Below are 12,504 nucleotides of genomic sequence, written 5' to 3' on the forward strand. Positions count from 1 at the left end.
TTTTCCTCGCTGGTGTTTTCTTCCCTTCCTTCTTTCTGTTTTGTCCACTCTTTCTCCCAGGAGAGCCAGTGCCAAGCAGACACCCAAGGGTTCGCGTGCTTTTGGCTGCCCGCCCGGCCTGGAAATGTTTTTTCCCTGGCTGTCTCCCTCCTCCCCCAGCTCTCGCCTTGTCCTCGCGTTCCCGTCCCGGCGCACGGCAATCACAACTCCTGCCAAAGCCTTTGGTCCCTGCCGCCTCCCCGAGACTTCCCCGTTTCTCAATCTCATCGAGTCCCGTCCCGCATCTCGCAGTTGCGAATCTCACGCTCGCTCATGTTCTTGGAAAAGACGCCTGCGCTGCAGTGACTGGAATTCGCACAGACACACCTGAGGTATCTTTAAAACGATCTGTTAAATAGATGCTTGGGGGATGGCTTCGTGCTTGGTGCAAACTGATTTACCGTCACGTCGGTGATCTGCCCTCGGCCGTGCGTTCCTCCTGTTCCCACCCACACGCCCAAAGTGATTCTGGGGCCGCGCGGTGAGTTTGCTGATGCGTTTAAAAAAAAACCTAAATTTTATTTTTTTTTTCTATACATGTTCTCTAAATCATACTAACGAATGACACTGCTGCGTGGTGTGGCTGCACGGTTACTAGGTCCGACAAGAGGCAGCAGTAATTAGCAGCATGGGGCTGCAGGGAATCATCCCTTTTGGGAGCAGAAGAGTCTGTAGTTGCCCTCTACTGATGGTGAGATTCCTTCATTTATCGTTTCGGATTTTGCAGCGGCTTCTGTCAATACTTTAGGTCTCAGCTGAGATAATTATAGGTTCTTCAGAAGGTGGCTGGGGTCAGTTCGAAAAAGGGCTCAGTCAATTAGAATACAGCTGGATCCGAGGCACAAAAATCCAAAGTTGTGAGCTGAAAAACCCCGGTCTGACTCACGGGGCCTCTCCCTTTTCGACCTCAGTGTTCTTCGGGGACTGTCTAAAGTTTTGTGATACGTGTGTGCAAAACGGCTCTGAACTTTGCGAGCTCCCTCTGAGCTGCTGCCCAAGCATCACCGGAAATTACGCGGAATAAAATCTACGTCCTTTGAAGAGCCCTTTTGGGTAGACGTGGAACCAAGCGCTCTTGTCCAAAAATTGCATCCCTCCCCAATAAACGGCTATGGCAAGTCCGTGCATCAACTTTTCTGCTCACGGTTCCCTGAATGCCAAGGTCTATTTAATTCACCTGTTTATCCCGCAAGGGAGTAACTCCTTTACCCGTCACGGGAGGCAGCAAGGCATGGACCCGGTGCTACAGCTGTCTGGCCAAGGCTGGGGACAGCCCCGTGCAGGGAGCCTCAGCGCTAGAAGCCAGTAGGAAAAGCAGTTTGTCCTTTATCCGCTGCGGAGGTAAATAACAATAGTTATACCCAACTTCCATTACATCACGGAAGCCTGAGCTTGGCATATATTTACATATATATATACACTGTAAACTTTTAAGTTGAGTTAGTTGGAGAAGAGCGACAATAAATACATTCCCAAAGAGCAGAAGTCTGGGTCTGAAGACTGGAACTACAAAACAGACCAAAAACCTGATGACAAACCTATTTTAGGAAAGTAGGGTGATTTGCTGGGATGTTTCCTCACTATGGATTCACTTCTTATTTCTATTTATAAATTTGTATGCGTCTCTATGGCCCTCTCCGGTTCCCCGATGAATAGGGTTTTGAGGATCCTCCAAGTTGGATGTGAAGCATCTGTGCTTCTTCAGGATTTCTGAATCAACGTCTTCTATTTGGCGCTGAATAATTCAGTGCTAACAATATGTTTGGTTTACTTATGCATTTGAAGATTTATTCCGGTAACCTTCTTTAGAGGCAGCAAATGCGACAGCTCATGGGTTTTAGTCCCGTGAATCTTACACCGGTGTTAACTTCAGATCACTCATCCTGCTCTGCGAAGGGGAAAAAAAAACAAACCCTACGCAAAACATATTTATTGCAACACTTATTTTTCCTGGTTTTGTAGTCTTTTTTTTTTTTTTTTTTTGACCTGGAATAAACTCTCTTTTATCTGGATCGTCTGAAATGTGGTTTTGCCCTGGCTTCTTATCAAAATTATGGAAAACAATAAATGGGATCGCTGTGTTGTGTATTACTCGGTGTCACGGGTACATCGGTTAACAGCGGAGGCAAACGGGATATCTCCGTTCTGCCGTCACACACAGGAGGTTAAACAGGGCTTGTACAACACACGTACGTACAACACACACGATAAAAGCACTTTTGTTATGAATATGTAGTAGCCCGTGTTAAATCGACATGAAAAGAGAGTAAATTACATCCAGAATAGCCGAAATATTATGCGCATATCATAATTAGTTCACCGTTGCTTGACGCAAGCGTGATTTTAAAGGTTACGTACTACAGTCTGTTGCATAATAATTAGCTGTACACAGTATTCCTCGACCCAGTAAGAAGCCCTTGTTTAATTAGAACTCAGCTCCGTGAACATCAAATGAACACGTGCTACTCTCCTCAGGTGGGTAAAGTGAGTAGGATGTGGTTTAATTCGAAAGAGACTTTTGAGCCCACTTCTGTTTTCCTCCCATTCCTTTGGGCGGTGTTACGTCAAATTGCGGGGTTATTCTGAAGCCTCCTGCTGGGAGGTCCATGGGACTCTGTCTTTACAGGGAGGGAAAACAAACATATTTTACCTACAATGAGACAAAAGGCGTTACGTTTATGTAAACCCTGTTGTGGCTTTGTACGTCCCATTTGCAAACGATCTGGCTCTAACACACACCACTGGGTCCAAACCAGTCCTGACACTGAGAGGAGCCAAGCGCTCTTAATCCCCAAGGACAGATACTTTATCTTATTTTTTTTTTTTTCTCCTTTTATGCCAAATTACCAATGCGGTGCCTTCTGAAGACTTGGTGTGTCCTACTGCAGTTTTGCAGCGAAAGTAATGAGAGGTGTTCATATAAAATATCTATGTGGAGCTATACTGGTACATGGAAAGAGCTGCAATTCGAAACGCGTCTGCTGATTTTTTGCAGACCCAAAATCTCCCGCCGTTCCTTCGGCGGTATAAGAAAAGCAAAAGTGTTAATGAACAATCAACATTTATATTCTTCCCCCAAAAAGGTAGCAAATAGGAAGTACCCGGTGTGAGTACCAGCTACGTGAAACAGGCGCGTACATAGAACGCTCCCCAGATATATCTGGGAATTAAGCTGTTTCAGCCAGAAATAAGCAAAAATCCGGAGGACTTCTTTGAACTGGGACAATTATGTAGGAAAAGTATAGAAAGAGAGAACGTGAACACCTTCGTGGTACCGTTGTCCGGATACAGCTGTAAAATATCTAATGACCAGTCCCTATCATTTCTAGATCGGTGAAAATTTAAAGAAAAGCCAAGCTGTTTTTTTAGCAGTCTTTTTATAAGCCATCTAAAAAGGACAAATTTTCCTTTGAGATTTTTCTGTTAAAAATCCAGTTGAATTATTTACCTGCAGGACAGAAGGCAAATCCTTAGGGCACGATCATTTTTGTTATTCACCAAAACCGCATAAAAGCATATATTCTGAACAGTACTGACCGTATATATTTTAATTGGACTGGATTAAATACTTTTTTTTTTGTCTGAATTACTGAGACAGCTTTCCACTATATTAAATAGAAATGACAGGACAACTCCAATACCAAGAATAAGTTGAGAAGTTCAGACCAAAAATTCATCTTGGACCATGAAAGACATCCGAAGAGATGAATAAGAATTTCACTGGAATTCCAGTAAAAATAAGGAATAGCAATTGCAAAAAAAAAAAAAAGCAGCCAACGATGTTTTTTCAGAACATAAAGACATGAAAAAAACGCGAATAAGAATGTCACTGCAATTCCCGGAAAACTATTAGGTTACTGTAGCATTTAAAAGAGTCATAGTGCAGGAGTTTTTGGATGTCCACGTCATCGTTGCCGACTGTATCCGAGCTACGCCTTCAGTTCGGATGGTGGGAGTTTAACTCGCTCCAAAAAAATCTTGTAACGTATCCGCTATTAAACAGCTTCAGCACCTTTCAGTAAAGTAATTTGGAAAACTCTCACTGTCTGCCTTTAAATATTATTTGTTGAAAGATGAGAATCAATAAGGTAGTAACCGTATTTAAACATACGGATCTCTCTTCCTCTTTCTCTTAAGCTAAATTTAGAGCCTGCCTGGCATAAAAGCACACAGGAGCAGAAACGCGGTCTCTTTGTTTGGTAGGCACATCTGTATTTCGCTTGCGACAGCCAATGGGTGAATTTACAAATCACAACGTTATTTTCTCAGAAGGCAATGACTTTGGAATCATGCATAATAAACATTTGGACATGTGGTCCACTCTTTGAAGATACTTTTTTTGTTACAGAAATTAAGAGCTCAATATTTCATAGATGCTATAGTCAAGCTAAATACCCAGCTGGAGTCCTTTTATTATGGCATTTTGTTACATATCCTTAAAAAAAACCAACCACCCTACTGGAACTACCGGAACCATATTTACAATTGGTGGGATTTTGAAAAAACAGGGATGTTAAAAATGTTGCTGGATAAAAGAATTACAGATCTGTTTTCTTCTTCCTGCGTCTGAAAGTGTCTTATTAAAAAGAGACAGAGATAATGCATTAAAGCTTTGGGGAGGGGAAGAAGGAATAATAGAATTTTGGAAAATTTTCTCCAACCACCAAGACAAAAATAGCAGGTTTTCAGAAACCAGATCTGTTTCACAGGAGGGAACACGCATGTCATGTGATGATTAAAAATACCCCTCAATTTTGTATGAGTTATTTTGATGCGCTGCATTTATTATTATTTTTTTTTTTTTAAAGCACATCTCTCAGATTATTAGAATTTTTCTGGAAGGTGTTCAAACACTTTATAACTCCCAACTCAATTTAAGGTGTCCACAGAGTTTATATTTGCCTGAGACCATGAGTGGTAAACACAAAAACTTGTGTCAAATGACAAATCTCTTATGTTGTCCTCAGTGCGTACAATCCATCCTCCTGCAGCCGCCAAAAATGAGCCAAAATTGACATGAGCTAGAGTAAGCTCAGCTCTCATGGAGGTTACTTTAGAATTATCTGCTCAGAGGATGTATGAAAATTATCATTTCTGACTTGGGTTTTAGTTATTCCAGACTAGGGCAAGTTTAACCTCATCGTCTGGGTGGACCGGGGGCACCCGGACCCCAAGTCACATTCTAGAAGAGGAACGTCTCTCACCAGCCACTACAATTTCTCCTTCCCGCTCCCTGTCCCACAGAGCTTTTAGCAGCCAATATGATATACCGCTAATTTCTATATACTCTACGCTCTTCCTATTTACAAAAGTAGTTTTACATTTTATTATATTCCATTGTACAACTTTACATAGTGCCGTTACCCAGTTCAATTCATCGTTCAGCAGTTCAAGCCACATTCAGACAACTGCCTTCCCACGTCCTGTTATACATTTAGCTTAAAAAAAAAAAAGCGAAAAATTAGTAGAAAAGAAGCACAGTGGTGCAATGTCCAGGCACTTTCCATGTCGCTCAGCAAAATAAGCAAGCACCCTGTTTGAAAGCATGGCAACTTTTTTTTTTGGGGAGGGGGGGGAAGGGAAATAAAAAAAAGAAATAAAAATTGAATCTTTGCTCATCCTGGATTTCTTTAAACGTCCTTTGTACAGTTCCAAGTATTCCTGAGAAAGCTCTGTAAAATGCGACTGATATGTTTATATTTCAGCAGTGGGTCTGAGTGAACAGTAATTTCCATCACCAGATGTTCCGCTGATGGCACAGAAGACGTGGAGGGAGTCATGCATCCACGGCGAATGCATCGTATCTTCGTGGTAGATCTAGACAAAACAAAATAATCACAAATTCAGTAAAAGTTTCGGTTCATTATTACAATCAAGCTGTTTAAAAAGGTATGCAAAAGAGATAGCCAACCTTGTCTTCAAAGCTGGTTCGCAAAGGCAGCATAACGGAGAAACGAGAAAGAAGAGTAATTTAGCAATTTCGGTAGCATCCATGTCTACGCTGTTCTGCGTATTACTGGATCATTTTTAGTTACGATTATCCAGTATGGGAAAGAAACAATTGTATAGCAATTTTTTTATTATATCTTAGCAGCAATGGAATTCTGCGTGCTGTTTTGGTAAGCCCAGGGAGTACCTGCAGCCGAACCCCAGCAAACGCTCGCCACATGCGTGCCGTGCCGCAAGCTTTGGCGCTTTATCACCCGAAGGACGGTCTTCCAGCCCAGCATCTACCCGGACTGGTCGAGCTGCTCTCGAGCTGACTCTCTGTTTGTTTTTCACCCTATGGTTGCCCAGTCAACAAGTTAGTTAAGCTGAACTTACATTAGTGAAACTGAGGTCACTGGCCATCATCAACAGTTTCTGGCCATCTACTTTTCTGCCACGCTCCGAGGCTCCCTGTACCTGTTCAGCTGCAGTTTATTGATATTTTTGTGTTTACATTTCCCTAATTTAAAAGATCTGCAGATAGGCTGAGCCGGTGAGTTACCCATCTGCCCCACCGTCCCAAACTAAGCGTTGGTTTGGGGCACCGACAATATTTAGAAGAGAGTATGATATTTGCAACGAGAGCCCGAATTTAACGTAACGTACTTTTTCTGTTCAACTGAGTAATTTTGCAGAAGAGGAAAACATGTTCCATTAAGGTTAATTTGTTAGATACTTGGGTAATTTGATGGCGATACAAAGTTCAAGCCAGCAGTTATCTACATAATGCACAACCATAAAGAACAGTGCTCGTAAACACGATCTTTTAAGCTGCCTTTTGATCTAATACACGGAGAAAATGAAAAGCGTACCCTTCCCAGCGAGCCCTTCGCTTTGACATTTCAGTTGCTCTAATATTTTGCCCATTAACCAAAGACAACACGACAGTGCATTTGTAAACCGATCGAGATAATAGGGAGCGCGCTTTAACAATGCTGCTTTGTTCTCCAATAATCACAACTATTGTACTGCGACGGTGCAGAACTGAGCGCTTTGTTTTTCATTTGACTATTGCAGAATTCAGAAACCACAAAAGTTCCAGCAGCTGCATGCAAATTAAGTGTCTTGGAAAGGTTTACTTGCAAACAGCTTACAATGAGCAGGTGGCAACTCCCATGAAGGACCACCTCTGACCAAAATTCACCAGCGGAGTACACATGGTAGGTAACGTATAAGAACAAAAAGGAGCGTGCCGGGTGTGAAAAATTAGTAGTTTTGCACACTAAGAAAGTGGTGGTCACGAGCAGAATAGCCGGGAAATCTCACAAAAGGGAGGGGGGATGCGACAGTCACTTATTCTCAAAGGGATCCTCCCTTACACTCCTACAACAAAATTCAGCCCCGTCATGAGACTGTTTCCCTGATACGATATTGTACTCCTCCATAACGAGACTCCGTTTGATTCCTATAAGCATTATTTTCCTGTGAAAAAAACCCAACTTACAAATAGCAGCCTGTACAATAATACAACTGTAGTTGTATTATTTTGCCACTTGCCCGTTTTTGCATTAGTTTGAACAACTGCTCAACTTACTGTGGGATTTGCCTATATGTATTTTTAGCAACTTAAAGTGTTGCAGTTTTAATTAAGCCACACGCGGACTGTGTGTAGAATAACAGGGAGATTTTGAAAGCGTTCTTCTAAATGTCAAGTACTGCGAATCGCAACGCAGTCTGCACTCTTCGTCTTACGTGCTTGATAATATAAATCCACAATGGGCTTTTTTTTTTTTTTTTTTTTTTTTTTTTGTTAAAGAGCAGAAGTCTGGAGATTCCTTCAGAAAGGCAGCTTTCAGCTGATTTCACAGCATGATGACGTGCAACTGTGCTTTGAGCCTCTCACCTCTCTGACGCTACTATTAAATGTATTTTCCTAGAAAGGTCTAGGAAAACGTTAAAACATAGGTCAGACGAATTATTATTTTATATTCCATATTATGTTTGGGCAGTGCCTGTGAATAGCGTGTTGGCACTAAGCCAAAGTTACAAGAAAACATCCTTTAATGAAAAAATTAACAAAAAAAAAAAAATAACAAACCCCAACACTTAAGCGGCACGTAACTGAGGAAACGGAAATTTTGCCAGAGAATTTCGACCTGTGACTTATCACAGGATTCTTACGATGTAGAAAACATAAGGCAAAACCTGGCACAGGCTTTCTGGTGACCGCGGCAGCCGGGAAACTAATGGCATGTGTCAGCGAAGACTCCACCCTGAAGCACGCTGTATACCAACACCAGGCCGAGACTTTCCATCAGCAGAAACCGGTTTTAGGAATCCACCGAGTGTATTGTTTACTTTTCACAGTTACTCGCCTTTTTATTCATATTTAGCTAAATAACAGGAAGAACGATCGAGTTTTGGGTCAGTTTTCAGCATTAGGTAGTTTCAAGCCCGGAGAACCACCTCGGTGGGCTCCTGCCACGCGGTACGTGCCTGTTCGTGGATGATGTCAGAAAGCTCTTTCACCATATCCCGAAAGTTGGATTTTAGCCCCTCGTGGTACTCCAATTGATCCTCCTTAATGAGTCGCTCGTTGAGCTCCAGAGCAATTCCACAGGCTTGTATAAACTTCCTGGGGAGGAAAGGAATGAACTTTGGGCATTACAATAGCCCAGTCTTCTACCAAAGCAAACAACCCAACAGACAGGCAAATCTCTTCTCCCCCCACCTCCTTTTTTCCAATGTTGGGGCCAAGTCAGGTTCTAGGAGCATCCCTGGTACGGTGGACGAGGGAATGGGGAGGGACTGCAACACAGGCAGCGGGCTTTCTGCTGGAGGTCCTTCAAGCCTGGCTCTTCAGGAGCTGGGACACCCTGGCACGGTGGTCTCACACCTTCACCCCAACCTGTAGGACCGCACAGAGCTTGAGGATCCCAGCTAAGCCCAACCAGCTGCACGCGGGGGCACAGAACAGAGGGAACCCAGCGCTCAGGGCCGGGCGGATCTGGATGGAGGTGATGCCGCATGTGCACTCGAGGTCAAATTGCGAACAGCAGGCACACCCTCCAGAAAGAAATTTAGATCACCGGGAGCTGTAATATTGTTTTCTTGGTTACAGTTACTCATTTTCTTCGCTTCATTTCATGCGCGTATTTCTCCTTTTTTAGTAGACTATAAGAAGCACGACTGGAATTTTCCGAGATTTTTTGCATGAAAGAGAGATTGCGTTTGTCTTTCTGGCTGCACCGTGAGGCTGGAAAGTGAAACCACCTTCCCTCTGTTCTGCATCCATGCGTGGCAGGTTTTTAGAGATTGTTCCCTCATTTGCTCCACGGTTTGCTAGGTCAGTTAATACACTGAAGGAAAACAGGATTGGCCCAAGTGCCACCTTCTCCGTACAGTAACCCACGGGCAATACGGGAGTCACCAGCACCCAGAAATGAATGCAGGAGCTGGTGGCCACTGGTTGCTCCCAAGAAGCCCAGAAAATAGCGTGGCAAAGGCACGTCATCCTGAGGCGAAGCAGGAGCTGCCCGATTATATCCTGAGGGAGGCTTTCAAGTGGGAGGTAAAACCTACCCTAAGGGACAGGAATTAGAAAAAACGCCTGCGTGAGTCATATCATTTCAATAATTAGCAACAGAAACAAAAGCGACGGTCCCCCATAAACTGGAAAGGCATTTGCTTTAAAACATTGCAAGTTCATTATTACGTAGTAAAAAAAATCCCTTTGGAAAGACTGGGAAACAACGCACAACATGAAAGATCCCTGAACACAAGGCTGTCAGACCCCTGGTTTTCAAACGTACTTTCTCCACACTATAACCTCAAATACCCACAGAAACCGCTGAAGCAGACATTCAGGTACATCTCCCCATGGAGATCACAGCCCTGAGTTTAGGAACTCTTGACCTACGCCGTTACATCGGCTCTGTTCGTACGTCTGAGAACCCACAACCCCGTCAGACCTGGATCTTTGGAAGGCGCATCTGAGCATTTCGCATCTGCTCATCTTAGAGACAAAAAAAAAAAAAAAAAAAAAAAAGAGAAGGAAGTACCGTGTTCCAGCCAGCTGGCTAGTTTTTATTACATCAGAAATCCTACCTGAACATTTCTTTTAACTCGTTCACCTTCTTAGCAGGATATTTGCTGGACTGGCTGTCGCTCAGGAAAGCTCTGGCGTAGGCCAAGGGGCCAGCATTAACCTAGAAGCAAAGAAGTAAGAAATCGTTTATGCTAGAACTTCTGTTGAGCTGCTAAAGGCGGTTATGAAGGGAATAACTATTTTTTTTTTTTTTTTTTTTTTTACAAAATCCATTAGCATATTATTTGAATGCCACTGACTCCGCATTACAAATGTCACCGGAGGCACCTGAAGTTTCCAAACTTGAGTATTAGTTTTTCCATCTAGTTCTTTTAAGACCAAAAGATAAACGGAGATGAAAAAAAAAAAAAAAGAGAAATGCAGACTGTTTCCTCATACTTTCCTCTTGTTTCTGTTTGGAAAGGCAGTACCGTCTGAGTCTTAAGGTCATTTATCCAGGTTAAGAAGTCAGGCTCACAAAAAGGCTATTTGTGCCTGATATTTACAGTACAATCCGCAAGAATTAAGTAAATTTCACCATTCACCCGTGGTCAGCCGGTGCGCAATTACGCATGGACCTGACACTGCCAACATCACCGGACAAAACACTAATGAGCGTGAGGCGCTCGTTAACGTACCCCGGCACGGGGCAGGGCCACGGCGGCAGCGCCGCAAACGAGGCAGTTAATGATTTCTGGAAAGTCAAGGTGTTGCGTCGTGGAAACGTGACTCACCCCGAGATGCGTCTACAACGTCATTTTGGAGGGACAGCGAGCCTCACCTGCACAGAGACGCAGCCTTGCAATTTGAGCTGCAGCTGGATCATGTCGACGTCAGCGGCGGAGCAGAGTTTCTGCAGCTCTGCTGTCTTGTCTCTTATTTCGTCGGTAGCAACGTCAATTGGCTTTAAATTGACCTGATGTTCATAATTGACTGGGATTCTCTTCTTTACGTAGGGAAAGGAGTTCAAAGCTAGGGGAAAGAGCAAAGGAAGTTTCTAGAGTGAAAAGCCACGCAGCAAATAGGAGTGCTCTTCACGGAACGCGTGCAGGCAGATCCTCGCCCTCAGGGTTGTACCCCCTGTGTGTGTTCGCGCAATCCCAAACAAGGCTATAATTTACCAGCACGATTCGTTAATCTGTAAAAATCGGCACATAGAAATACAAGGCAAATTCCCCCTGCCAAACAGACTATTCTGTCACAATTCTGATTAAGAAGCTGCGAGAATTTCTGCCTCTTTTGGGATATTTTTTACGAGCTAAAATAGTTGCCGATACGTACAGTCTCACGTTCAGGTGCTTGTACTTACTAGTAAGAATGGTCCTTTTTTTACACTGTTCTTCCACGCTGCCGTGCTTTTTTCCAGACAAAGTGTAAGGCGTTTCAAATACAAATCTGCTGATGTTATGATTTCTTTCGAATTCGGTCTTTCTTTCAGAGATTTCTTTGTCTTCAAAATAGGGCTTCACGTAAGTCACTTGAATATGGGCATACTTAGGATCAAGGTCTTTAATGTTGACCTGCGAAATAAGAGGGTTAGTCACTAGAAGGACAAAGGTTAATAACTTAGAATTGTTTAATTTATCTACTGGGATCTGATTTAAACTGATGCCCTGCTGACCCAGCTCCGTGGCATGCGGGTGAATGACACACTTTGACCTCCACTGCCATGTCTAGACTGTCCCCGAGCAGCCGCACGGGACAATGAGGTGTGGCACAAGAAACACCTCGTCTGGGGCCAAACGAGCTCCACTTGGAACAGCTATCCACATCACCCAACCCATCAGTGCAGCTACTTAGTCCTTCTAATATGACCATACTGTCCCCAGGCCACGCGCTCGCGTTCATGCAGTGCTGCTCTGCCGCATGCAAATCTGCGGGCTCGCACAACGCGAGCTTGGGATGGCCACCATTGCCTTCAGCAACCCAGAAGAACCCGTGGGTGCAACCTAAGGGCGGGTACAGCCCTTGCAGGGCACATAAATGGGTCTTCCCGAGGAAAAGGAAGGAGCTACGGCTGCAAGGCCGCAAAAGATTTCCTTTTAGACCTGCAGCGTCAAAGCCACAAGAAGTAACTCCGCTGCCGATCGATCGTCTGCTGCTCTGTGCTGGCTCCTAACGCCTGCCAACAACAGGGCTCAGCGAGATGTGGATTGCAGTTGCCCACTCGTAATTCCCAACTCATTGATTTCCACCTGGGACCCAGACCAGCGCCAAAACTCGTGAAGAGGGCAGAGGACAGAGCTCGCTCCTCCATTCCTACTGGCAGGAGATAAGGATGCTCTGTCACCTCCCGACTCCGGCTCCACAGGGCAAAGCTCATCCGTCCGCGCTCCTTTGGCACAGTGCTCAGAGCAGCGTCATCTCAGGCCCTGAACAGTACTAGACTGCAATCGGTATTTTTGTCACACTCATCCGTGCACTCTCTAGTATGTGGCCCCGGTGGTCGC

At 44.1% G+C, this 12,504-nt stretch overlaps 1 protein-coding gene across 1 annotated transcript in view; it reads right to left on the reverse strand.

Annotated features, from left to right (window-relative positions):
- Positions 1–4,230: 4,230 nt before the first annotated feature.
- DOCK11 (dedicator of cytokinesis 11) overlaps positions 4,231–12,504 on the reverse strand; it is a gene marked incomplete at its 5' end in the record, with an annotated part of 94,197 nt that continues 85,923 nt past the window's right edge. The window contains 5 exons of the mRNA XM_082488470.1: positions 4,231–5,856; positions 8,464–8,602; positions 10,075–10,175; positions 10,836–11,026; positions 11,364–11,574. Of these exons, the coding sequence (XP_082344596.1) occupies positions 5,734–5,856; positions 8,464–8,602; positions 10,075–10,175; positions 10,836–11,026; positions 11,364–11,574 (765 nt within the window). The 3' untranslated portion in view covers positions 4,231–5,733. The remainder of the gene's footprint in view (positions 5,857–8,463; positions 8,603–10,074; positions 10,176–10,835; positions 11,027–11,363; positions 11,575–12,504) is intronic.

Source organism: Vanellus vanellus, assembly GCF_965231255.1.
Source record: "Vanellus vanellus genome assembly, chromosome: 10".
Lineage (NCBI taxonomy): Eukaryota > Metazoa > Chordata > Aves > Charadriiformes > Charadriidae > Vanellus > Vanellus vanellus.